Genomic DNA, 27,999 nt, shown 5'->3' on the forward strand with positions numbered 1-27,999 from the left:
GGTGCAGTGCCGGATTATCGTAGTAGCACAAGTGTAGCTCCACATGTAGTAGCTACACATATAGTAGCTACACAAGTAGCTACTACACATGTAGTAGCTACTACACATGTAGTAGCTACGGGCCCCGAATTTTCAAGGGCCCCGCGCTAAATGCTTTCAAGCTATCAATTCCGGTTCAGTAATTCTGCACTTGCTCTATTACCATAGTACTATACCGCCTTCAACTTTTACGAACGACTGGGTGTTTAAGGTTAGCGATTTGTCGTATTATCTGGCTGTGTATCAATTACACAATCAATCAATCTTTATTGAACGTGCCAATATCGTCCTCGATAAAGTAAGCACCGGTGCACATTACAATGTAGCGGTGACGGGGGGGGGGGGGACATGAAGAAACAAGGAATGAATAAGGAATGAAAGGGGTAATCCATCACGCCCTCAGCGGCTAACATCGACTGAGCTGAGTAAGTTGCAACCGTGCGTAACGAATAACATTAAAAGGTAAAACGATAAATACATGCTTGGAATTGGGCGGCCAATTCCATTTCTGAAGTGATCACATACCTGTCAACCCCGTATTAGTGCCCTACCTTATTACAGACCAATTCAGACATTATTGGTCAACCCGTGCCCTTTACAAATCCCAACGTTTATCCTACAAAGTCCCATCACAAGGGAGAATCACAAATAGACAAATATTTTTGCCCGTATTGAAACGGCTGTACGCGGTATGGACCTGAAAACTCAATTACCCTGTACAAGAATACGGGTAACCCGTATGGGTTGACAGATGTAATCTTATCCCTACTGAAACTAAAATAAACACATTACCAAAATAATGTGAAATACAGTACAACAATTTGAAAACATATCGTCAACACGTGGCGAAACACGTGCCCCGAGATCGACAATCGCTGCTGCACATTGCCCACTGATGATTGTGCTTTTTTTATTTTCGCGCGGACTACGTTTCGTTCCAAGTGACATATTTTTTTTCATCCTCTTCAGTTTATGTTTCTTCGTTCGTCGCTTGTGGTTATTCCGACTCGGCCGCCGGTTTGCAGCGGCGGGCTTTTTAGTGCGCGTTGCCAGGACAAGTCGCGCTGTTGGCACCAAAATACAACCCCAACCCCATGCCTCCCCGCAGCTTGCTGCCAATAACCCCGCGCTATTCGTCACCAAGTGGCGCTGACGTCCCACGGCGCCTGTGCCAGGCTAGGTGCACTTTGAGGCCGCGTGGAATGTCGAAGGCTCGCTGCTGACAGGTCTCGGGGCAGACCCAGCAGGTGGAACGGGTTGGCTGACTGAGATGACCGGTAGATGTACCACCAGCTGTACCCTCTACTGTGCCAGGCTAGGTGCAGGTCTCGGGACAGACACAGCAGGCGCCACGGGGATGGCTGACTGATATGACCGGCAGATGCCCCACCACTAGCTGTACCCCCTACTGTGCCAGGCTAGGTGCAGGAGGTCTCGGGGCAGACCCAGCAGGTGCCACGGGGCTGGCTGACTGAGATGACTGGCAGATGCACCACCACCAGCTGTACCCCCTGAATGTGCCAAGCTAGGTGCAGGAGGTCTCGGGGCAGACCCAGCAGATGCCACCGGGCTGGCTGACTGAGATGACTGGCAGATGCACCACCACCAGCTGTACCCCCTACTGTGCCAGGCTAGGTGCAGGAGGTCTCGGGGCAGACACAGCAGGTGCCACCGGGCTGGCTGACTGAGATGACTGGCAGATGCACCACCACCAGCTGTACCCCCTGAATGTGCCAAGCTAGGTGCAGGAGGTCTCGGGGCAGACCCAGCAGATGCCACCGGGCTGGCTGACTGAGATGACTGGCAGATGCACCACCACCAGCTGTACCCCCTACTGTGCCAGGCTAGGTGCAGGAGGTCTTGGGGCAGACACAGCAGGTGCCACCGGGCTGGCTGACTGAGATGACTGGCAGATGCACCACCACCAGCTGTACCCCCTGAATGTGCCAAGCTAGGTGCAGGAGGTCTCGGGGCAGACCCAGCAGATGCCACCGGGCTGGCTGACTGAGATGACTGGCAGATGCACCACCACCAGCTGTACCCCCTACTGTGCCAGGCTAGGTGCAGGAGGTCTCGGGGCAGACCCAGCAGATGCCACCGGGCTGGCTGATTGAGATGACTGGCAGATGCACCACCACCAGCTGTACCCCCTGAATGTGCCAAGCACTGCGGAAGCCGCAAGCTGATTGGTGCGGCTCGCCGGCCAATCGCTCGCCACCTTAGTGGAGTCGCGGGGATGGAAGGGGCGGGGGGTAAGACCTCGTCAACCCCCCCGGAAGTGACGTGTAGAGGAACCACCTCGGCTCGACCAATGGGCTGCGAGGAGGGGTTCGTGAGTTTGAGCGCGAAAACGGCGGTTGGTGCTCGACTACTCCCGCGAGTTGCCACCAGCGACTTCACTGCGACCACCACCACCACACACCACCACACATCACCACACAATCATTACTACTTCCACTAACTACTACTACTGCTGTGCAAGAGACAGACACACCTCCCCCCCCCGTCTAGCCTGAAGAGACTTTCTCGGGGCAAGTGCTGTTGGCGAACACCCACGAAGGCCGTCACGGCACACGAGGGCGTGGGTGGGTGGGTGGTGAGCACCAACGCCCAGCCGCCTTTGTCTTCACCAGTGGCGATGTTTACACATCGCACCAGGTACTCATTTGAGGCCGAGTCGACCGAAGGGAAGCCCCTGGAGCGGTTCGGATAATCGTCACCGGTGTTGGCCGTGAGCGGGAATCGAACTCGGGTCGCCAGGTTCGTCGTGCAGCGCTCGTCACCGACTGCGACTGTACACATCGCATCACTGCCACTCATCACTACAATACTTACAATACACCTTATCAATACACCTCATCAATACAATACTTGCAATACACCTCATCAATACACCATCATCATTACTACGACTGTCTCTAGTGAAGGCCTATCAATATCTAAGACAATGCTAGAGCATGTTTATTTGCATGTTCACCACAAGCACTGTATGCGCTTAATGCAGACTTGATTCCTTGCTAAAAGGGTATCTTTTTGGCGTTTTAACAACTTAACCCCTGTTTTATTGCCAGAAAGGGTCAAACTTCTTATTTTGCATGCGATGTTATCGTCACTGTAGCCGGAGTTGATTTCACTTGTCTCAGCCGTGGTCCGAATATGGCGCGCTTTGATCACAACAAACTCATGCGGAGGCATCTCTAAAATCCCTGCCAGAACATCATGCACACACATTGCGTACTTATGGGAGACCTTGGGGTTGTGTACTATACAATAACATTTCAGGTTACAGTATATGGCATCCAAATACAACCGCACCTCACGTTGGGAAGAGTAATGTGTTTGTTTTTGTACAAGCAGGGTGTTTTGCAAGGACTGTACCAACAAGTCGGAAGGTGCTTCGGGAACAACGAACGAAATATCAGATGGCGGAGCTCGAGAAAGCGTTGGCTTATTTAAAAGGTGAGCCCTCGCCTAATCAAATCATTCCCTCCCCTTTGTGCCACTTTTCATGTCTACATTTGACTTTCGATTATCGGCTTTAATTACGGGGAAGATGGCTGCTGATAATCCAAAAATATCCATTTGCCGCCTATCTCAATGCCAAAACCCACTAGAATAGGTATAAATTACGTTTCAGGTAAAGTTTGCAGTAAATAATCGACCGATTGATGCGCATGCTCGGTGACAGCAGCAGAGCCATGCCAACCAACATTAAACTCCACCCACTGTTGTAAATATGTGCAACTACTGTACTGTAGAGGCGATCACGTGCGTTTTGGATTAACCGGAGCAACACATTTGTTCGGATTAAGCACATTACTTGTAATAAACATTTCCAAGAATAGCAATGTATCACGGTTTTTATATTTTTTTGGGCTGAAGGGAAAATCCACTAGTTATTAATAATGGCAAATTCTCCGATGCGCGGTTAATCCACAAATCGGATAAACCGCACGTGAATAATCGAGAGTCTACTGTATAATGCTCTTTAAATCGCGGATGTGGGGGTTCATTGGTGGAATCTTAGCGATGGTTCATCTTTAAGTAGCAATAATAATTTTTTCAGTAGATTTACTCATTTGTGGAGTTTGTCTAAGTTTAATACAACATTTAAGCAGCCTGGTTGGATATTTGTGTTGTGGGTGTTGCTCTTTTGACAGTGGAGTATATGCCACTATATGTATTATTTTCACTGTGCTGAGGAGCTGTGGAAATACTCAATATTATGCAGACTTCCTTAGTGGCCAGACTTCTGACTTGGTTTAGTCGATAGGGGTCTATCTATTCACCCTATTCTGAGTCACATTGTTGGGCGATGATTCGATTTATGTACCTGCATGTACTGGATGGGTTCACGTGAATCGATTTATATTTAACATATAGTAATCAAACATTGATGTGCAAGTCGACCGTTGTATCGTAAGCTTAATCATTTATGTTAATCCATACATTAATGCATTGATACAGCCCGAATAGCCACTCGGTATTACTAACGGAAAGCCGCGGAGAATAAACTGAGAAGGGAAGGGAGGGTTGTGACTGCCACAGCTTGACAATGCGCTGCCCTTGTCCAGAACCTGAAGATAAGAACCGGATGCTGCTAAATTTCCATCTCGCCATTGTGGAAGCTGCAGCAAGACGGCATGGCCTGGAGCCTCACGATCTGCAGGAGCTGCTCATCACAGCCCTTTCTTCAAAATACAGTGAGTGGTGGCACCCACAGAAGGCCGTCTACTACATTTTATTCGTCGCACAGGGCTTCTCAGTCTGCATATGCACCATGTGACATGTTTTCACGTGTCCCACCATTTCTCGTTTGTGCATGGAAACACTGGAATTTTTGGCCTTGTCTTTTCTTGCTTAATTCTACCTGCTTATGAGTGTTTAGCCACTGAGCACCCATATTTTGGTGCCTCACGCTGAATTAAAGCCATGAGCTGGCGAAAGTGTGGTGCTCAATGTCGGGAGGTAAATGGTGCTTATGTTTAAAAGTGGATTCGAGCTGATCCCCAAGAGTTTTTCCCAATCCATTTCAATATTAATAGCATTTCTAGTCCAAAGTCACGAAAAGATTCACATAACTGATGTTTCCTAAATCGGCTGTGCACTTGATGCTCTAAAAATGGATGTTTTTGCTGTATAACGCTTGGTCCCGTTTACAATGGCCCAATGGTTTACGACGGTCCGATTTATGACGATCCACATTTTCGACATGTATATATGCCACCACTGATCAATTTACAACTGCAGCAACTTGATTTGCGTTGCATCTTCCAACATGACTTGTGTGACTTGACTGTTATTTGTGGATTTTTACCTTTTAAACCCTGCTAAATATGGCTGATAAAATAAAAAAAAATATCGGAAAGTGATGTTTCTACTCTTTCTACTGTCTGGAAAAATCGCGTCCGATTTACGACAATCCAATTTACATCATGGGACCTCCTTTACCAGTACCAAAATATACTAATAGGGTTTTTCCCCTTTTTTTTGTATTGGCAAAGGAGGTCCCATGATGTAGCTGCTCACCCCGAGCTCTCATTATTCTGATAGTGGGTTGTCTTTGAACTGTGCGCCTTTTGGCGTCATCTGGTCGAACACCATATGAGACTAGGCTCTAAAGAAATGTGTCTCTGGTGTGGACCAATCAGTTTCAAGGACAATGCATAAATTATCAGAGTTTTGTTTTTTGTTTGCATTTAACCAAGTATTGTGGTTAATGTAAGCATGATTCCTTGCAAAAGGTATCAGTTTTGTTGCCAGAAAAAAGGGGGAAAACCCTATTAATAAATCCAATTTACGTCGGGGTTTTCAGGAACGTGTTGTCATAAGAGCGGGTACCCCCTGTCTTAGACCTTTAACTCTGCCTGTAATATATGCATCCTCTTTTCTTTTTACTGTGTTCTGAAACCTGTTTTATTGTGATTACACAGAGGGAGAGAGCGAATTGTCATTTAAAACGTTATCCAGCAAAGGCAACGACATCTCTTCTCAATTCTTGATTGTACTGCTCAGCATTGCCGCCTTCGATTGTTACAGTAATGTGTCTCAGCAAACAATTGGATGGCCGTTAAAGTGCGTTGAATGTGATTCATTTATATGTACCGTTTGTGTTTTTTAGGTCTTCTAGTGAAATCTAAGATGGTGAAATGTCTTATCCCGTCATCCGTGGTTTTGGGCAGCACTCCAGCCATTATCATCTCATGGATGTGCACATTAAGCTCCACAAACCACGTGCAGGTGTGTTCTCTAATAAAGTACTCTCTCTGAGTTCTCAACTACTTTTCAGAGAGTGACAACCATAAAATAAAGCTGAATATTATTGGTATAATTTTCCTAACAGCACAGTTAACGCAGCAATATCCTAATTGACTGTTTATTTCTACTTGAGCAACGACGCGTGTTATTAATATAGAAAGTTGCATATATTATTTTTATAGAACTTTGCATCTTTTCTCTACATTTCAAAAGAAGAGTGGATGTCTAATGTTGAGAATTCAATTGCTTTAAATTCACACAATTAGGTACAATTAAAATACTGAATTTATCACCGCGAGAATTTGCACCAAATTTGTGAAGTGCCAACACCTGGAAGGCGTATGCACATTAAAAATGTAAGTAGAAATTGCGTGGCTTAGTTCGTGCCTCATATGCTAGTTAGGTTGAGAAGTCACGGGGTCACTGCTTTGTGTTCCGCACATTCCAAAGACGTGGAAAAGCACTTTTGGGCGCAAGGGCCGGGCAGTAGGGACACTTTTTTGAGCGAAGAAAGCGTGTCACTCAAAAAAGGTGGAAACAGCTTTGTATCTCAGATTTGAATTGTTTTCACTCCATAAATTTAATGATATCATACATTGCAAATGAGGTAGTTTTTTATTTATTATCTTAGTCATTGCTAGCATAGGTTTTTATATTGACGATTTACGTATTTTTTCATGTGGTTTTTATTTTTTCCACATAACTTGTATTTGAGTAAACTACTGTTTAAAAAAAATCGTCTAGTAAGTTAAACTGTGTATTAGGGTGGTGTTCACGTTCAACTTTGGTGTAGAGAGTGTGCTGGAGGGTGCGTGTAACTGCGTGTGTGTGGGGAGCGGTAGTGGAGTGGTGAGCACGCTTCGCTACGAACCCCGGCGACCAAGTTCGATTTTCGCTCACAGCCAACACCTGTGACGATTATCTGAACCGGCACTGGGCCTCCCTTAGGTCTACTCGGCCTCAAATGAGTACCTGGTGCGTTGTGTAAACATCGCCACTAGTTAAAGGCAGCCGGGCAAGATGAGTCGTGCCGGCCTTCATAGGTGCTCGCTAACAGCACTTTCTCCAACAGTCTGTTAAGGCTATACGGGGGATCTTTGTATTTGTGCCCTTTTCTAGGCATGGCTACTGCGGTGGCTGGTCATGGTGTTTGACCTGATTGAGGAGAAGGAGACACTGCACCTCCTTTATGGGATGATATTCAACTTCGTGCGATACGAGAAGCTGGTGAGGAAGCCAAGCGCAGAGCATCTTTTTTTCATCTGTAGGCTTTCATGACCAGTATTAACATTCATCATTGGTTTATTTTGGGTTAGCGAGCATTTCCATTGTAGTAAGACATTTAATCTGTCCTTTAAGGTCAATATTTTGATCTCTCTTCACATCAAGTGTGAATTTAATAATTCTGTATCCATAATAGAGGGTTTTTGGTTAGAATGCTGAAATATATATGTTTCGTTTTCTAAAAATGTTACAGATCATGTGCTATTTTCCGAAATAGGATTTCTCCAGAACTCTGGCTGTCACCTGATGATGCTGGTTGTAATTACCGTTGAAACGTCGTACTCGAATTGTAAATGTTGCGGGTTTACTCTCCAACACACCGCTGTGCTGTACCCGTAACGATTTGGCATGTTTTGTTTACGTGACAACCCTTACTAATTGGCAGTGTTGGGAGGTGGCGTGTTTAATGATACATTTATATTTACACGATCTAACACAAAAACCTCTATTATGAATAATGTTGGTCGTGAAAGCCTGCTTCTGTTAAAGTGATTTTTAATCATTAATTGCTCTGCTTTTTGTGCTTTCAGAGCTCCTATGCATGTCACCTACTGTACCTGCTGACACGCAGAGAAGATGGTGAGTGAGCTTAAAGGGAGGTTTTGACCCAAAACAAACAGCTCTTATTTCACAAATTCGTAGGAGCCAGTCCTGTCCGACACATTTTAAGTGTCATTAATAAAGAAAATTAAGTGGCTGTCACCTTCAGGAGCACCACTCAACTGATGTAACTACCTGTCAAATGTTAAAATCGCACTGTGGGACATCCCGAGAACTCTAGCGACCCCCAGATACCATTTGTCTTTTTCTCACTAAGTTTCAAGTTTCTATCAGACAGCTGAGAACTCATGTATCTGCATGATAAGAGGAATTCGATTTTTTATTGTGTGTTCCTTTAAACTGCCAACTAATTACTAAGTGGTCATTCTGATAAACACTACACCAGTCGCTGCTGAAAGCTGTGCCATTAATTTGATGTTCCATTTGTTCCCATGTGCTTTTTAGTGAAACTCTTTCGTGTTCAGTTGCTTCTGTCCATCCACACAAAAATGGTAAGCACTGCTGAGCACCCAAACCTAAGAGTTACAACAATTCAACCTAGTAGAGGTCACATTAACATTACATGTCATTTAATTATGGTCATTAAAGAGTGTATACCCATGGGTCAGCCTTTTAGCACAGGGCCACAGGTTTAATTCCCATTAAAGTTGCATAATGGCTTCTATTTTAAAAAATAACTAAAGAGCCATCTGCTGTGAAATGAATGTTAAACTGTGATATAATCTCTGAGGTTCATGAAATTAGTAATTTGCAGCAAATCAACAGCAGTCATTGAAAGACACCCTCAACCAGTGGAGATGGACATGGCCCCAATGCTTGTTTTGAGCAGGAAGACAATTTAGCGGTTTAAAAAAAAAGCTTCATCCAATTTTTCTCGAACATTTGTGCTCTTGTTGTCTTCCAGGGCTTGAAGGACTCTCCAGCCCCTCACTTCCTGGGCCTCTTGTCTTTATTCAAGGCCTACTGTCCCACGCTCATGTCCCTCTCACTGCCAACTCGCAGCAGGGTATGTCAACGCACACACGAGACCAGATGGCATCAACCCCCAGCCATACCTTATGCTGTTCGACTATAGTATGTGTCAGAGGCAAATGTGCTGTGCATCAGAACTACATTTATCTATGCCAGACAGATGAGTGGGTTTAGCAGTCTGATCCAAGTCACATGGCATTGCCAGTGTGATTCTTACACCGCATGTGTAATGTCTACTTGCGGGAATGTTACAATTTGTAATGACCGAGGCAACAGACCACTTACCTGACAGGGTGTACATGCAAACGAACAGTCAGGAAGTCCATTAAGTCAATCAAGGCCTCTGATTGGTGCAAGGAGGCCTCAAAGACGATTGGTTAGGATAAGATATTTAAAGGGATTTGAGGAGAAATTCAAACGTGAAAGGTGGGAACGAGGGTTGCCTGTAGGTGAGACGGTTGGCAACCATTGGAGAAGGAGGATGGGGATTGGCTGAGGGAAATGGGGTGACGGAAGCTTCCAAAAAGGGGGCTCGGGGAATATAAAAGGGGATAGCGCAGCGGGAGGGGACGCTTGGAGAGAAGATGAAGTTTGTGCCTCAAAAACCGAAGTCCGGGCCGAGGAATATTGTTGTGTACGTTGTTTTAACCCACCCCTACTGGACATATGTGAAAATAACAAGCTTTCTATCTCAACGGATTCTTCCAGTATAAATACATATTCTGATTCTGAAGCAACACGTTTTCATAAAATCACCTGCAATCGCCTCGTAAAGAAACACGCACCTCTTACTTAGCATTGTGATATATTTACTGCTGGCTCAGGAATTCCAATAGACATAAGCACCATACAATGCTTTGACGCTGTTATTTGACTTTGTTCTCTCTGTTCTATTTATTGCCAGCAATATTTCCGTAGTGAAGACAAAAACTGGATCTCAAGCCTTAAGCTGGTGCAGAACAAAAACAAAACGACAGCCGCACACAGTGACTTCTCGACGGCTGGGCTGTACTGCAGTCCGCCCGCTCAGAAGGTGACCTTTGGTTGCTTTGATGCCACATTGCACTCTGCGACTGCCCAAGCTTCTTGCTTTTTCTTGGAACTGTTTTAAGAGTCCAGGCTTCTGCTGACTTCTGTGGTTTAACACGTTTGATTAGCAATGCTCTGTTTTTGTTTGCAATATTTGGTGAATAGGTTGAGATGATTACCTGGCCTCATTTGATCAAGGAGCTAATCCTGGTTGATGAACCCATTATCCCATTGCCGTGTTGTAGATACCAATGCCCTGCTCGTGTTTACTCTCCTATATGTATGTATGTTCAACTTCTTTAGTATGTAGCCAACTGCTAGTCGGAGGTGTGTAATCGTGCCTGCTCTCCTTTGTCATTTCTGAGGAGGGAAAGTGGCATGAGCGGCATATACCTTGATTTGTTGACCCTATGCTTTGCAGGCTGTGGGGAGGAAGCGTACTCGCACCGGAGTCATCCCTAATTTGGCCAGCTCAGAGCTCACCAGCACCAACAGATACCAGATGGATGACGGCACAAGTACAGATAACGCCCCAACATCATGTCTGCTCATCAGGACCCTGCCGGACCTTCTCAACAACATTCACAATCTGGAGGTCAGCACCTATAGAAAACGACTATATATATTTTTTTCTCCCATTGTATTACAACGTTGAGAAAATAAAGTGGGCTTGGGTTGGGCTGATGGTCAAAAATAATGACGAATTGGCAGCCAAGGGGTGGAACGCTTCTGAGCTAACATCCACCAAAGAGATGACGCAATGAAATTGCTTTGTGTGATGGTGCTAGGTAGATTCTTACATTACAGGATCATGAGAGATGGTGGCAGCGAGATGATGCTGTGGGTTGATCAAGGTTTATTATGATCCTCTAATACAAATCTGGTATTGGAACTCCCTTAAACTGCAAAGTCACATGTTTGAAATTATGCAGAAGTTAAAATCCCGACATTTTCACTTCAGCATTAATTAAAGTATGTCAGGGCTTAACCTGATATCCTCACAGGTTATATTTACCACATTTTTGACTCGATTAGGATGTTTTCATTTTTGAGTTATTTATTCTGCACAATATAGGCTAAGTTACAATTAAAAAAATATATATATTATTTTTTGTGAAATCTTAGGTGATCGGTTGAGGAGCATTTGCCAAACTTTATTACTTTGCCCATTCACTGGTGGTTGTCTATATGAAGAGACTTGCTCCTGCCCAAAAGAATCTGGAATTTCCACCACTGACGAAGGGTCTCAATTGCAGAAAGCACGACCTCAGGAAAATCCTAATCAAGTCACTTTTGACTGACTTGAAATTTCCATAATATACATAAACATGTCTTTTCCCCCTTTGTCAATGCACTGCCGATTTAAGGATCTTAAAGCTGTCTTGCTCATCTGCTTTGTTTGGCCTTACCTCACCACGCAGGTCCGTGTGGCTTAGTGAATAGGGAGGGGCATGTCTGATTCAGCCTTCTCTCGCCACCGGTGCTAACTTTGACCGTGAAACAAACTCAGGTCGACAGGTTCATAAAACAGTGTGATAACCACTGTGCCACCGCTTCTCGTTGGTAAAACGTATGTGTATCCTTGCAACGGAGGAGATGTATGTTATAATTACGAACTCTTGCTAGTGACTTGTGGAGGAATTTTATCTTCTGTTGATGATCGTGTGACGGCTCGTCTCTCGTTCCACAGTTTCCAGCACAAATGGCCTCTGTGCTGTCGTCCCCCATTCTCATCTCCTTCCTGAGCTGTGCCATGGACCCCGTATCCCAGAACCGCATCGACTTCTGGCTCTCAAACACCCTGGAGGAAGGTATGGCTCCTGCGAGTAGCACTGCGCGACTGGGCGTGTGCCTTCAACTCATCTCCACCACGAAAGCACAACCGCTTAAGCGAAGAAGGACGCTTGTGTTGCGCCTGAAACGTGATTTAATTTAGTTGTTTTCATTTATTTTATTTTTTTACCTACGTGACTTTACCGAAAAAAAAGAGTGAATTCTTGCAGTCACGAAAGCCTCAAATCTACATGTAATCTTTGTTTGCCAAATCATGTCTCGGAGTAATTCGAGATAGTTTATTTTTTCTTTGATGTTTTGCTGAAATAACCGAATGGAAGTGATTGTTGGGCATTGTGAGATTCAATCCCAGTCATATTGATGCCCCTGAAATTAATTTTTTTACACGTTTCAAAGGATTCACGATTAAATTATTGTGTACTCATGGCAGAGTTTCTTTACTGCGAGGAGGAGGACACAGAGGACACCCTGCAGCGCAAGGCAGCATTCCTGAACTGCATAGTTCACACGCAGGAGATGCTTAAGGTACACGTCTCGCAGGCCTCTCCAGTCCCTCACCATGTCCCTGCTACAGCGCCTAACTGTTCTTGGGCTAAAGGAGAATCGCACTCCATACACAGTAATGGTGGCAAAGACTTACACCGAGGTAAACATCCCCATGTAGAAAGCACAGAGATGAGTGGAACGGCCTTGGAAACGTAAAAGGTTGGGGTATAAATATCAAAATTCGAAGGATCTCCCCCCCCCCTTTCTTTGGGGAGACCATTTGAGTTCCTGAAGAAGCTGTCGGCACGTGGAGTGAAACATCCGACATCAAGCTGAACAACGCGCGGTACAGCCCGAAACACACACCTGAGAAATATACAACAGCACAGCCGCGAAAACGTATGCAGGATGTCACTTTTATCTCTCGAAATATCTTGCACAGTCTGAGAAACCCACTTGCTGTCTATAGGGAAATTTCAGTCTGTGAAAAACCCACTTGCTCTCAGCTTCCTGCAGACATTAGTTTTCCCAGCAGCCTGATGCAAATGAAGGCTCCAATGGCGGAGCCAGGATTCTTAGGTAGGGGGAGCAACCCCTCCAGCAATGAAAAATGATAGGAGTTGTTAGTAAGTAAGGACTTGTCCCTTGCTTTTTATTATTCGACGCGTGTGCGGCGATAGCACCGCCATCGATCGAGGGTCGAATTCGAACCGTGTGTGATTGGCATCGCGCTCGCTGAAGGTATGCCTTCAGGGAACTCGTGTACTGTATACGCAACTGCGCACAATTCTGTGAGTCACTTATAACTGCTTTGCCGTTACTTTTTGCCAATTGTGGACTCAGACTATCGTCCTATCATCTCAGAGTCCCTGGCACGTAATAATATGCTACACAGTGGCAGTGGGGGTCGCAAAATTCCAATTTATTACTAACTAGCTTTACTACCCGGCTTCGCCCGAGACTTGGATTCTTGTCTTGGATTAATACACGGCCTACACGGAGGGTTGGGGGGGGGGATGCGTGACGTCAGCAGGCACACTGCGTGACGCTGCCGCATGCGGGTGACATCACAGATGTAACGTCACCGCTCACTTGCCGTGCATAATATATCAATTATTGCCCCCCCCCCCCAAAATACAAAAGTCTCTTTTTATACTTTTTGCATTGTGTACAGTCCGGAAGCTACCCACATGGCAAATTTCAAGTTTGTTGCATATTGGGAAGTATGCTAAAGTTTCACAAATTTCCATTTTATATATATATAGATAAACCCCAATGATCCGATCAAAATTAGGGATTTCGATCGGATCATTGGAGGGGCACGTGCCACCCCCCCCCCACCAGTGGAAGGCTCCATCTTGTTGTGACCCATTAACTCCTCTTACATGTTGCTGGATTCCAGAGTCTTTACGAAATCCTGCCCGTCAGGTGGAGTAGCCAATGCATAAAACATATTAAGGCTATACAGGGCTGCCCCAATGTGTATCACATATACTACTAAAATAAGGGATATATTGGGTATCATTCTGCAATATTATGTATTTATTATATCGTATTTTTATTATAGATTTGGAAAATATTGATACAGTAAAACCTTGAATTTCGAGCATAATTCGTTCCGGAAACGTGTTTGTAATCCAAAGCACTCGTATATCAAAGCGAATTTCCCCATAAGAAATAATGGAAACTCAGATGATTTGTTCCACAACCCAAAAATATTAATGTAAAAATTATTAATACAAAATACCTGTTTATATTTTTATTATTTAATATAAAGTAATACAATTAATTAAATTTTACTCCTTACGGTCCAGCCTCCATGTTTACCATCTATCAGATGCCAGTAACATCTGGCCACTTTGCTTTTGAATGGAAGAGATTGATAAACTTTGGATATGAGTAATAGAGTTAACAAAACACGGACTTATAATATGAAGCTCTTTTTTTTACATACTGGGATTCAAAAAACTTGCAGCTCTGATGCGCTAAGATGCCCTTGCATGTTAAGCATTTCTTTTTTGTGCATTGTATTTAAGGTAAGTCTGCTTGGCTTACCTTATTTGTCAAGTAAGTTCGTACCAAGTGAGTTATTATTGTAATTGTGATATGTTTTGTGACTTCTGCAAATGCAGTTTCTTGTGCCTCAAGATGATTAGATTATGTATTTGCCTACTTCTGGATTAATCTGAAACATCCACTGCTGTGTGTGTCAGAATCTTTATTTAGACTTCGTATGTACAGGGCCATATCTGCTCTCACAAGTGCTGTCTTCCTGCGCAGGAGGGTTTCTCGAGTGTCTCCTACTTCCTGACATCGTGGCTGTCGGTCTGGGACGGTGAGACTTTACAGCCACAGACGTTAAAGCTTCTCACCCGTCTGAACCTGCAGGACAGCAGTGGTACGGTAACAACAATACAATTTGTAAAGCACACAATTGTTCACAGGCAAATTACTAACTGAGGTGCGGAGCCAAACTCGGTGTCACTCGAAAGCTAAGCGGAAGAGTTGGGCCATTTAGATAGGTGGGCCTGTAAGAGTCTCTTAAAAGTAATGAGGATGGCTGCGGATAATTCAAAATCCCGGATATCCAAGAAATATCTGTTTTCCACGGATCTCTGCCAAAAACCACTAATCGGTTTAATTATGTTTAAGTTAAGAAAATAGAGTTTGTTCATGAACAAAAAAAAATTTGTAGTCAAGAATGTATTGTGCTCAGTGATGGCACTTTCCTGCTCCCATGCAGAAGGCTCGGCTCACTAAGTGGATAGCAGCCACGCCAATCAACATCAATCAAACTCTGCCCACTGTTGTAAAGATATGCAACAACTGTACTGTAGAGACGATCACGTGGATTTTGGATTAACCGGAGCACATATTTGTTTGGTTTAAGCACGTGACATGTAATACACATTTACAAGAATAACAATGTATAATTGTTTTTAGATGATTAATTTGGGCCTAGGGGGAAATCTATTAGTTATTAATTTATATCAACCTAGTCCGCACATCTTGTAAACCACACGCGAATAATCGAGAGTCTACTGTAGGTGTTGATTGAATGTTGCTGCAAATGTGTAGCAGGATGGCATTCCAGATTGCAGAGGCTGCCACGGAGAAATGAGATCCGGCAGTGACAGAGTCCTTGTCCTTCCTATAAGTCACCTGTGCTCGTACTTTAGCTATGTAACTAAGCCTTCAACTAACCACGTGTTCAGGAATTGAAAAAGCTCCCCAGAGCGTGAAGCAAAATGTCACAAATGCTGAACAACATGCTGTACAACCCGAAAACACATCGTAGAGCTGTACAGCACAGCTGCGAAAACCTACGCGGTATTATCCCTTAAACTGCATCCTGAGTAATAATTATCAGGCTTAGGGGAGAGTACTAGTGCTATGATGAATTGTAAAAAAACACTTCTTCAATTAGTAAGTAATCCGCAAGTTTTTAATTTTGCTGAAATTCTTGGAATGTTCAGGTTTAGTCGGTCAAAGTGTCTTCCAAACAAGCATTCTGGTGCTGCCAGCTCTTTGGTTTGCCCTGAGCCAGTGGCGCAATTTGTACATTTACAAGCTAGAGGCCATTTTCTCCATGGAATGAAAAAATGGTTAAGTCTTTACAAAGTCGTACTAATGTTATTGTGCATAGAATTGATAGATCCATTTGACCCCTAGACATAATACAAATTTGCAACTTTGTAGTTTTAAGTCGAGCACTTTGACCACAGCGCCACCCAAATGGACAGGGTGACTCAGGTTAAATTGGATTTTGTTAGATACTACAACCAATGGAATTATTAAACTAATAATCTATTGATTCATTAACAAGATGGGTAACTGTTTCATGTAGAAAATTAAATTATATGCTTGGCATTGACACTTTTTATACACAACTTCAAAGCTAATGGAGTTGGCAGAGCTGGGTGGACTTTTGTTTTTATAATAGACTGGTTCAAACTGAATCCCAAGGAAAAATCTGGAGATGCTTCTCCCATTAGAAATATGAATGAAAATGTCTGTTGATCATATAAGGACATTGAAAGTTTTACCGGTGTATGTAACCCTAACTCATCGCAGTAATTTGTCAGGAAAGCGTTCAATGGGGCGGAGCACTCTGCCATCAGTGGGGTGTTAGGATGCTGCAAGCCTTGCCAGTAGTGGGGCATGTGACGCACCCACTCAGTTAATGAGTACGGGTGCCAGTGCCTTGCACCCCTAAACTTGAGAGTTCACAGGAAGGTATGGCGCCTCCGATTGCCAGCTCCTCAGATCGTTAGCTCTGTCATGATGCGCCTGGGCTAACGGGTCGTTTAATAGAAGTGTTCTGGGGCCCTCTGCCCCTTGAAAGTATCCCAGGTGTGTCGCAGTACACTGAAGTTTGGTGGCTTGGGGTTGGTGAACCATACATAGATGTGTGTATGTTTGTTCAACTTTTTTCGCACCGTACGTAGCCAACTGTACTAATCGGAGGTGCAATAGATGGAGCCAATGTATGTGTGTGCGAATGCCTCTGCTGCGAATGAAGAGGCATACAACGGGGAGTATGACATGTTTTCTTGCCTGTCTGTGTGAGGCAGCATTGTTGTGTTTCATGTACAATTGTTTCTGCATCTGAGTGATTTTTTTTTGCACATGACCACATGTTTGTTTTTATTGTGCACTTAGAGCTGTTAGAGTGTTTCCTGAAGCCTCTGTCCCTGACGTTCATCTCTTCATGTGTCTATTTCAAGGTAGGTTTATAGCCATTGCTGTATTACACTGTCGGCCACACATGTACACGTGTGTGTATAGCTTAGTCCAGCATATTATTAGTCTCACCACAGTAAAAAAAAAATTAAGAAAACGACATTAGGAATCTTGACACGTTATTCAGCAAGCAGGACCCTCACGGAAATTATTAACATGTATCTAAAACATTCCCAGATAAATAAAATACATTAGAGTTATTTCTACTCAAATCCTGTATAATATGGCTTCGTAGACTATTTATGAACAGAAATTTCACATAAAATGTGCTCGGCACCGAAGTCCCATTTATTTGGAAAATCAAATTGGCTGCCAAGTACAATGTTAATAATCTACTAATCTTTCCATTGATGTTATTCTGCTGCAAGAATGAGTGGAGAGTGCTGCCTGGCAGCTACTTTAATAAGTTCCATCAACACACGGTTGGCTATAAATCACAACATCAGCCAAGTTCTGGGAAACATGTTTTATTTAAGCTCCTGATGTCTTGGGGAAAAAAGCATGAATGTTCAAAGCAAATACCCATTACAATATTTATTCACAAAACTCTGTGGCGAGTGTTATTTAATAATACAATTCTCTGCCATAATTTACAACCTATTCATTCTTACATTTCTGAGTTGAGGTTATGGAAATTAGAACTCCAGTAAGGGTTGTCAGAGTTTCTCGGTTTTTGTTTTCATTGACCATGGTTACTTATTTTCCTCAGTGGGTAAATGTTTGCATTCAAATTGCTGCCAGAGACAGGTTTTCAGATTGGAGTGTAGATTTCTTGGGAGTGGGGCAAGCCAGAGGATGTCATTAAACACGCAGGCTTTCGTGACCAATATTATCCATAATCGAGGGTTTTGGGTTAGATCGCGTAAATATAAATGTATCGTTAAAGCCGTCACCACCCGACACAGCCAATTAGTAAGCACACTGGTGTGTTGGAGAGTAAATGCACAACATTTACAATTCGAGTACTGTGACGCTTAGTCAGTAATTACAACCAGCATCGTCATGCGACAGCCAGAGTTGTGGAGAAGTTTCGGAGGATACCACTTGATCTGTAACATTTTTAGAAAGCCTTTGACGCAAAACTAATTTAGCCGTTAATTACCATAAAAATAACAATATATTCGTAAGAAGTTTATTAATTTAAACGCATAATCGGGTAGAGGATACTTGTGTTTTGCTGTGGCTAAGACCAACTTATAAGTGGTGGCAAACAAACGCGATTTCTTTACACACAGAGTTTGTAAATAGCTCGAGTTGGCTCTTGCTGGGTGTGCGGTTCACTGCTGACCAGTGAGTGAGGCACTGGGCGAGTGATGAGTTGCCACCGTTTCCCTGCAGTGCGCCATCATAGAGAGCCTTCACCGGCTGCTCATCAACCTGCTGATGGTCAAGCAGACGCAAGCGGAGACGGAGGTCAACGCTGTTGGCCCGACAGAGCAGCCTACCTTGTGAGCCTTATTTGCAGTTTACCACACTTACAGAAACTTAATTTTTGTTGAGAACTTTTTTGTAGCAAAATGGGTGACAACAGTAATTATCTCAAACACAGATGAGAACTTCAGCGTATCTGCTTTTCATGTATACTGCATACCAGTGTGGTACATATGTAAGGGATGAGATAAATGCTGTGCTTAATTGAGAGAAAAGTACTGCTATGCAGTCTCAAAGAATTGTGGTTTATATAGCCAGCTCTCCCAGGTCAGGTCACACCTTGTAAAAAACAAACTTGCCATTTTACAAGGGTTTTTTTCAGTTTAGATTTTCACGTATTGCTTATCTTTACATGACTACTTTTGTTTTTGAGTCATATGTGGAATGAATAGACATCTCTATTCGGCCAATAAGATTATGCCCTAGTTCTCATAATTTCAGATCATAGACCCTTGATGGCACATGTTTGTGCACTTTTGTAGAGGGCATTTAGAGGGATGTGTGGCAATAAATCATGCATTCTTGCATCACTCTCCAGGGCCAATGGTGAATTTAACACCAGGCATGCCATCCACCAGCTGGTGAATTTCATCAATGAACTGGCCACAGCTGCCCTCCAGCAGGAGATGTACAACTGCCTGCTCATGCACTGCATTCTCGACTTCTACCAGACGGTATGTCAATGTGTCAAGAGCTTAATTTTGAGCCAAGTGGGGTCCCACTGAGACAACAAGTCTCGTTCCATGAAAATACGTGGCGAGTTGCTGATGTACCTTGGGCGTAACACTTAGTTTGTAATTTAAAGCAGTGTAAATTGAGGGTAAATTCACCTTTGGTGTATTATGTAACTGACCACTGGGAGAGTATTTTTGCTGATAAAGAATGGAAAGCCGTCTGTAGCATACAGTATTTGAATGTCCACTTGACAAGTTTTGTGAATTAAACTTGCCCATTCTTCTGAGCAACCCTATTCTTAAGCCATTGCTAAGGACAAGGGTGTTAAACCCAGTGCTCACTGGGTAAGCCAATATAATGGGCAAGAGACATCCACAAACAATGCTGGGCCAAAAATTATGTGCTGGCTGTACTGTAAACGAACCAGCACTTCTAGGATGCCATTGATCCCTTAAGGTGTGCTGTTAAATGGATGAAATGTTATTTTAAATGCCATTATTTCTATTTCCCACAATATATATTCTTTTAAGTCATAGTGTTCCAACCTTTGCGTAGCACACTGGCAGAATACTCACATTCAGAAGTTGCTCCAAGAAATGTCACTTTGTGGATGAAAGTACTGGCCTCTGAGCAATGTGGAATTTTCACTGCTGGGAATGGGGTCATGAATGGACATGAATATTGCCGTGTCCTCATTTGGCGCTTTACTTGACGTGCATAACGATGGTAATGTTGTTATTGGCGGTAATTGGACCACGAGCCCATTTTAGTGTCGGAGTGTAGTACAGCATAGCACTTATACCCTGCGTACTGGGCTTGTGTTGTCACTAGTGGTCAAAGGTACAGTAAATTACAGGTTAATTGCAAATAATTTACGTTTTTATTGTCACTGAAGAGAATATCTCGACGTTGCAGTCAACTGTTGGCTGAAATATTTTCTCATTGTCGTAGAAACAGCGACTTTATAACCTTATGGTAGAAGTTATCCCTCCACCCATAATGCGACCAATATCAGGCAGTGTTTATGTTGGGTGTCGCGGTGTGTCCGTGGCCTTGCGAGTCACGGCGTGTTGTTGCACGCCGTGTCGCAGCGTCGCGGCGTGGATGTTTTGCGTTGTGATATCTTGGTTTGTGACCCTTGAAGGTGGTGAAGGTTTACAGCATCGGCAATCTGCCCATGGTGCTGGTAGCGCCTCGGGCCGTGGTTTACTCTGCCTTCCTGAGCGCGGACCATTCCACTCTGGATCGCCTTTGCCATCTCCTCTGCAGGTATGTAACAACTCGGAGTCCCCTCTGGGAATTACATTACAGTTCACATCAACATGTGCTCGGGAGCCTTAATGCTGTGCCATTCGGAGCTCTGAGCCAGCAACTCTAAGGTGCTGGGTTCATAATCAGGCATCTGAATGAGAATAATCCATTTCGATTTAAAGCTTTCGTGACTGCAGAACCAAGAAGAGATTAATCCAGTTGTCATTGGTGAAGTGGGTTTAGGATTTCAGCTCAGTTGCCAATGACTTAATTTGGTATGTCTTGTTCAAATGCTTGTATATCAGATAGAGATTGTGGTAAGATAGGTATCTGAAGGCAAATGCCCCTGATATTGTTTCTAAGTAATTTTACAATTTGAATTACATACATTTGTGTGTAGAGAATTCTAGAAAAGAAACATTGCTCTGAATTTTATTGCAGACTTCTAACATGTCTATGAATAATGTAAAGAACTTGTCCATGCAAAACTTGTTGGTAAATTTACATTAATTGCTGATATTTAAAAGCATACATCTTTGGGGTCAAGAGAATACTTTTAATGCAAGGGAAACCAGGAGTACAGAGAATAAATACAATAAACCGCAAAACAAGAAGAAAATGTCCTGATATGAACTGAAAGTGAAAACTAAAACGAAGGTTTAATACAGTACCATAATAAACTTGGCTTGGTTGTTTTTGACAGTTATCGGGAAGTCATCACAGAGCTCAAGACAGTAAAGTCATTGACGGTAATTATGTCCGTGTTATTTTTGTTTCATCCTGGGAATAATTATGAACCAATTGATGGTACCACTTTCCCCACGAATACAGTTATATAGCCACGTGCTTGAAATTAAACACGGGCAAAATACTCATTGCCTTATACCTCGTCCACCACGTACACTTACGCCGACATCCTGACTCTTGCATCTGTTGCCACGGACTAAAGGGGCGAGGGGGTGTTTGGTGCTGCACGGGTGCCATTGTTGTTTGCCCCCTCTTACGCCCCCCCCTCTCCTACACAGAGGCAGGACTTCATCTGGAAAAAGGAGAGCATCAAGGCGTACAACGAATACGTGACGTGCATCATCAGCTGCCTGTGGAAGAGCTGTGCCTTTTCGGGCGACAGCACGTTTGGTAGGTTTGTGAACAAGAGCCATTTCGAGGACGAGCCCAGTTACATCGGCGAGCCCGGTCACAACAGCGGCTACAGCCTGATCTACCACCCCGCGCTGCTGGGCATGGCTCTACGCTTTATCACACAGGTGGGTGTGACTTGAGAGACTGCAGCCGAGTTAGAAATTAACGATGCTGTGACTGCACACTACCTTGACTGTTGGAATGTTACACAAATCATTCATTCTTTAATAATTCATGAAAGTAATGACAGCCCATCATCCATTCCCCGCTGTATGAAGGCCTCGCCACTCTGTGCTGCCCGCTGGGGTTGTTTGACCATTCTTTACTACGCCTGCTAAGTGGGGGTTGGTGAAGGAAGGGCCCAAGGACCCAGTTGGGTATCTACACAAATAAACTTTTTGTGCACTTCTACTCTTAGTACTTGACAATAATGACAAACGTCTGTATATTACTTGCACAATGCGATATTTTGTGTACTACTGGACAGTCTTTCTATTACAGCATTGCGTTGCTTAGTATAATTGATGTGTATGTCATTTATTTAACTATTTGCAGGAGATCTGCGTGGTTGTGGCTACACAGGAGATGTTTTGTTCTCTATTCAGCTTTTCCTTTTTGGGGTTTGGACATCAATCATATATTGTGAATGATGAGCCAGGGACATTAATATCCACGTTATAGCGATAAGTAGGACGCTTTGGTGATTCCATGCAGATGCCATGGCAGTGTTAGAACGGTTGAGGGGTCATACAACATTGTGATTAAAATATTATAAAGAGCACACCATAGGGTGCACGCTTTACCATCCTCTCTCTCTCTCCTTGGACAGAGCTCATTGAAAAGTTTAACCTCGGATAAAAAAACTTTAATCAACATTTCATTGCATTGAGAAACATACACTAGACTTCGCCTCCCTCCCGCTTATTGTGAGATTTATACTCGTCAACCGGGTGAAATACACTGGGGGCTGCGAGCCACACAGATGCCAGAGTACTGTGTGATACTGTGAATTAATTTAATGTTTTCTTCACAGAATGAGATGCTTGTGGACCCATCTGCTCTTATTCAGAGACTCCACAAGATTAAAGTGAGCAGTTCCACGGCATGCACTCTTGATCCCTCTCTCAATAAACCTCAGTACTTTATACTCATTATCGCTTTGGTCTTTCCACTCGCGTCAAATGACGCATGTTGAAATGTGAAAAGTATATTAAGCCACGCTGTATTTTGATGAAATCCATGCTGCCATTAAATGTGTCAAAAACCAACAATAAATATAAAATGTCTCAATGTGACAGGATGCAAAAGAAATACAGCCCACAGTGGGCCAAGACATTTTATACAGTTTCAACCATCGGCCTTGTAATGTCAAATAACTCTTTCGGGCAGGACCAATTTGTGTTTTCATAGAAATATAATAAAGAGCATGTGTATGCTTAAAACAGCCTGTTTGAGCTGGATGCATAAATAAGCAAAGCGTGGTCTCCCAAGGTGTTGTGGTGGCAGACCAATGTGGCGGCAGCTGGGTCTCCGTGTCACTCTTGAGAGATCTTCAGCACAGTGTCGTCCAGCTGCTCCACTTCTCCAAATAATGGCCCAAGGCATCTTCTGCAGCTGTTCACTGACGTCGTACAAGAGGGCATCCTTACTCACCTTATGACGTGGCCCACAAATTGGATCACATTTGGTGAAACAAATTGAAATGTTTCATAATCTTTACTTGGTAAAGCCTGAGTTAATTCTCATACTCTTCGTGGGAAGAGTCTTCCTTGGGATTTTGCTAAAATTCAATCTTCCACTAGAATTCATGGTGAGATATAGAGTTCTGGTTTTCTTTCTTTTTCCTGCATTTCCATTTGTGCTCTTGTTATGTCATAAATCAAAGACATGTTTTATCTATGGGGCCCTTTTTCCAGTATGAAGATATTGGTTGATAAAAACGGGTTTTCCTTTCTGGCATAAATACAGGAGGTGTTAAGATGTTAAAACACCAAACATATACCTATTAGATGGCGTGAAGTCTGCATTAACCGCACATACTTGTGGTGAAAAATGCAAACAAACATGCTTTGATAATAATGTATGCATTGTTCCCGAAACTGATTGGCCGACACCAGAGCTCACAACACTGGTTTTCTCTGCTGTGTCATGTTGCAGGGAGCTGCCTGGGAGAACTACGTGGATTTTCTCTGCACCCTGTACATGAAGGGCCTGAAGAATCTCATTCAGTGCAGTGTCAAACGGGAGGGTCATATTTGGCCATCGGAAGCACAGTAAACAAATAAGTAACTCGTGTACAGCTTTACAAGGAAGAGCTCGAAGAAACAATGATTCATGCAATATCTGGATATTACACTGGAACTCCAAATTTGCAACACTTGCTAATTTTCTAGCTGTGCCAAAATCACTTGTTCCCGTTGTTATCCTCGTGCCAATGCAGAGTAAAATCTGAATGCTTTGAGTTCATGGTCCCAGAGTTGCTCCCATCAAGGCGTTTTCACCGAACCTGAAGTGACGGATCAACGTCCATGTTCCATCTTGACTCTTAAGGGACAGAGGCATCATTAGTAACATCTGATAAAGAGCAAGGGTCCCACACGGTCTCCGTAGCATCACTCACATTCTCTGAAGCAAACCTCTACTTCTCTACACTTCGATCTTCCAATCTCTAGAGTAACAACAACTTCTGTACACTGTTCCATTTGATAGGATCGTCAAAAGGTGCACAAAGATGCAAGGAGTCTACAGAGATAAAAAGTAGGTTCCATGCCTGAGGGGGCCTCGGTCTCTTGGTGTCTTCGTGTATTAAAACCCAAACGAATTGTTCTAACAGACGAGGTGAGCCTGAATGCTGCACACTCCCATTGTACGCCATGCCAGCTTGAGCTGTTCACAAGCAGCACTGCCATTTAGCCTCGTGGGCTGTTGCGGCACCTAATGTCTTTGTTTAAAATTGTATTAAGTAACATGCCTGTTGCCTAAATGATGATTGCATGGTGGTGTAATGATGATGTGGAATATAGCTAGTACTTAATGTGAGAAAATGGGAAAATATCTGTAAATATGTACAGGACCTGTATTTTTCTATAAATATAAAAAAGTATGATCTGCTATTAGATTCCTTTTATTTTCCACATGTGAATAATATTATTTAATTGATGTTAATATTTGGTCATTCATGTTTTTCACAGTGCCACTTAACATTCATCAGGCAGTGGGTCCGATTGCTCATTAATGTGGGTTGTTGCTCATGTCAGTTGGCAGCCCGGAGTCAGAAAAAACATGGTATGAACCAGTGCCTGTAAGAACCAATTTGATCGACCGTGGAGAGATAATGAACTAGGCTACTTGCGACTGGGGATTATAATTCACCTTCATTTAATCACGTGCTCCGTTAAAGCAGCAAATGTCACTCGCTGTATTAAAGTCTGATTTTACGACCTTGAAAAGAGTACTCTTGCCGCACTGATGAGCAAAGTGAATGGGACCACGTTTTCTGAGTTCACGTTTGGTTTTAATTAGAATACAAATAAATATTCCAGAGCAACCTAGCTGGCCGTAAGTGGGTGGTATTAAGACAACCCTGCTGAGGTCCTGGGTAACAATTTAATTTCAAAATGGATATTACATTTTGTTGAAAAAGATGTACAAATGTAGGAAATGTCTTGGTAATGGAGTTACAAGCCCAATCCAGACATACCTACTAGCAGCCAGTTGTCTGGCACATTAAACACTTAAATGCCAAACAACATCCGTGCAGGTGGCACTGGCAGAGTGCCTGATTCACATTGGCAAGGGATTAACGCTAGCCATCTAAGCTCTGCGATTCAGTAGCTGTGTTCAATCAACACAGTTTCCCTCTTTGCAGACGGATTCCTGCCAAAGGAATGTGAAATTTGCACGACTGGCTCAGGACTGCCGATGGTGTTGAGCGTCACTGAATTGTCACTTGAGCAAAGAGATACCTGGACCCCAAAACACTCAATGACAACTCAAATTTCGATATATTCTGCAAGTTTATTTTTATTGGGACTACTTATTAATACTTGCATTTATATGTACCGTCTAGGCATTTATGCATGTTTTTTTGTAAAAACGTGTATCATGAGAACCCGTAGTGGAAAACCATATTGTACAGAACCTCACCAAGCGTTTGTAATGAATTGAATCGTGTTCCGTTATGTATTTCCACAGAATAAAATGGTAGCCTATTGGACTTCCATATTTACGTTAACCGGCAGCATGTTTAAATACGTTAATTGTGGACCCGTTAGCCATCGACAGCAGCAGTTCCGTGTTAATAGGGTGTTGATGGTTTACCAGATGGTATTGGTAGATGCACTATTTCTAAACAGTTTGTTTTAAAAAATATTCCATTAGACCTCAGCGCTTGGTCAGGTGATGATCCCCACAAGAGAGAAACTGGTCCAGGGTTCACATGTTTGCCAATAGGAATGTAGATTTTGGAAATAACATCTGATAAACTGGTCATAATTGTTTGATAGCACGGCTGACTGCTGACGAACTGGGTAATGCAATTCTAGAACGCTAATAGGCCAATGGACATGTTTTATTGTTGTGGATATACTGTACGTAATGGGAAATTGTTAGCTGAATACCTATTTTTTATTACTTTTAGTTCATATTTTATCAACGGCACCTTAACATTTAGTTTTTGATGTACAAAGTTTTTATATCCCTTAGAGCTGCATATTCTCAAGTGTTAACGTTTCGTTTTTTGTGTCTTAATAAATAACACAGTCGTGTACATCTACAGGGCTTTGTCAACCCACTCCAAGTACATATGTATATACGTGGTGATCACTTGCTTAATCTAATTAAACATGTACATACAGGCAGTCATCGATTTACGAACATCCGACTTACGAACACCCGCACGTACGAACCAGCTTCCATGAATATATTTTTTTAAACGTTGAATTAAAACGCGAACTCTGACTTGCAAATTGAACCGCTGCACTATTTTGTTCAGCTGAGCGATCCTCCTCGAGATGTAATTGAGTCGCTCGTGCTGGGAGCGAGTGTTTGTGCATTTAAATACAGTAGATTACTGTGTTCTGGCTTACGAACCGTTTTACTTACGAACGGGCCCCACGAACTAATTTTGTTCGTAAGTAGATGACTGCTCGTACTGCTTATTACAAAAGTTATTGAATTAATTTGAATGAGTCGTCGCAGTTTGCATTGCAGAAGATGGCCCAAAATTTATACAACGTTTACTGCTTTAGCCAAAGATGTTAACTGACGTGGGACTAATTTTACCAATACAAAATAACGGACACCAGACTTTTCCGATTTAAGAGCGTTATATTTATGGGTAATCAGGTCGTATTATTTAAACAAATTATGGTCTTATTTAAGTTGAGACCACCACACTTGCAGGTCTGTAATGGAACTAAAACTGCCTTAAACCCCAGTGGCTGAACACATGTTATCGGATAAAATACGCTCCAATTTGACATGCAAGGTGGAAACTAGGAGGTGCGAGACAGATTTATTTCGGGGTTCCTTAGCTGGTAGTGTGCCAAGTGACTAGAGAATATCATATGGCGTCTATTTTTAATAATGGAGAGAAACATGAGTCTGGAAAGCACGGACGTGTTTAGCTTTGCATCAATCACGGCAGTTATTAGAAAGCGTTCTGCATGCCTCGTTATGCAAGTTTGCAGAGCCACAGTTAACCAGGCTCAACATCATAGGCAGTTAACTTGCAGTCTTGTGTAACGCATCTGGTTATTGAGTTTGTGCTGTTATATTTTTTTACCAGAACTCTCAGCGCAATTTGAAGCAATTATCAGAACATATACGATCACTGCTTTATAAGGCAATTCACGGCCAATGGTGTAAGCATTGTATTCCAATAGAAAATGTAGAGTATATTGCGTGTTTAAAATAGGTGCTTACACGAATGTTAAACAATGCAAGCAATGATAATGGGCAATGGCAGGTGAATGTGGCCCGTGCAGTAGGCATGTCGGATTTAGACACCACAATCCTCCATGTCGCTCCCACACACGGAGGTGGTGTAGGGCTCCCGCTTCTATTCCGCCACGTAATTTATTTAGAGCTGCTCTTTGTATGTTAGTGTGTTGTCCTTCCCCCGCACCTCCGATTGGCACGGTGAGCTACGTACGGTGCGAAAGAAGTTCAACACAGTACACGCATCTTGCCGTGCGAGTCCACAGTTCCAGGTCCTTTGTGGTTCCTCACTCCTGTGGAAGAACACGAGTTGCTAGGGTGCAAGGGCACACGACTCGTGCAGAAAAAGGCCCTTTGGTGTACGACGGCTGTGGCCTCCCACGCCAGGGCAGGGCA

At 43.3% G+C, this 27,999-nt stretch overlaps 1 protein-coding gene across 2 annotated transcripts; it reads left to right on the plus strand.

The window, feature by feature from the left end:
- Positions 1-2,354: 2,354 nt before the first annotated feature.
- CENPI (centromere protein I) lies at positions 2,355-27,902 on the plus strand. Of its 2 annotated transcripts, none has more exons than XM_061568425.1 (21): positions 2,355-2,799; positions 3,394-3,498; positions 4,614-4,742; positions 6,161-6,279; positions 7,417-7,524; positions 8,112-8,160; positions 8,587-8,633; positions 9,047-9,148; positions 10,019-10,147; positions 10,565-10,738; positions 11,834-11,954; positions 12,368-12,462; positions 14,704-14,821; positions 17,086-17,150; positions 18,505-18,614; positions 19,136-19,271; positions 20,417-20,541; positions 21,227-21,272; positions 21,549-21,788; positions 22,697-22,750; positions 23,821-27,902. In XM_061568425.1, exons 2-21 carry the CDS (start codon positions 3,462-3,464, stop codon positions 23,938-23,940), a joined length of 2,124 nt encoding a protein of 707 aa, XP_061424409.1. In that variant the 5' UTR covers positions 2,355-2,799; positions 3,394-3,461; the 3' UTR covers positions 23,941-27,902. The 2 variants fall into 2 exon arrangements, with proteins under 2 accessions (XP_061424409.1, XP_061424402.1); XM_061568418.1 differs by having other exon boundaries at positions 2,356-2,799; positions 3,397-3,498.
- Positions 27,903-27,999: the final 97 nt, after the last annotated feature.

This window comes from Lethenteron reissneri, chromosome 5 (assembly GCF_015708825.2).
Source record: "Lethenteron reissneri isolate LAM-NWPU_2019-01 chromosome 5, ASM1570882v1, whole genome shotgun sequence".
NCBI lineage: Eukaryota > Metazoa > Chordata > Hyperoartia > Petromyzontiformes > Petromyzontidae > Lethenteron > Lethenteron reissneri.

Excerpts from the sequence above, each read along its gene's own strand:
- CENPI (XM_061568425.1), top strand. The coding sequence starts at position 3,462 with ATGGCGGAGCTCGAGAAAGCGTTGGCTTATTTAAAAG. Across the intron at positions 6,280-7,416 it reads GCTCCACAAACCACGTGCAG|GCATGGCTACTGCGGTGGCT; the intron begins GTGTGTTCTCTA and ends GCCCTTTTCTAG. Across the intron at positions 20,542-21,226 it reads CTTTGCCATCTCCTCTGCAG|TTATCGGGAAGTCATCACAG; the intron begins GTATGTAACAAC and ends TGTTTTTGACAG.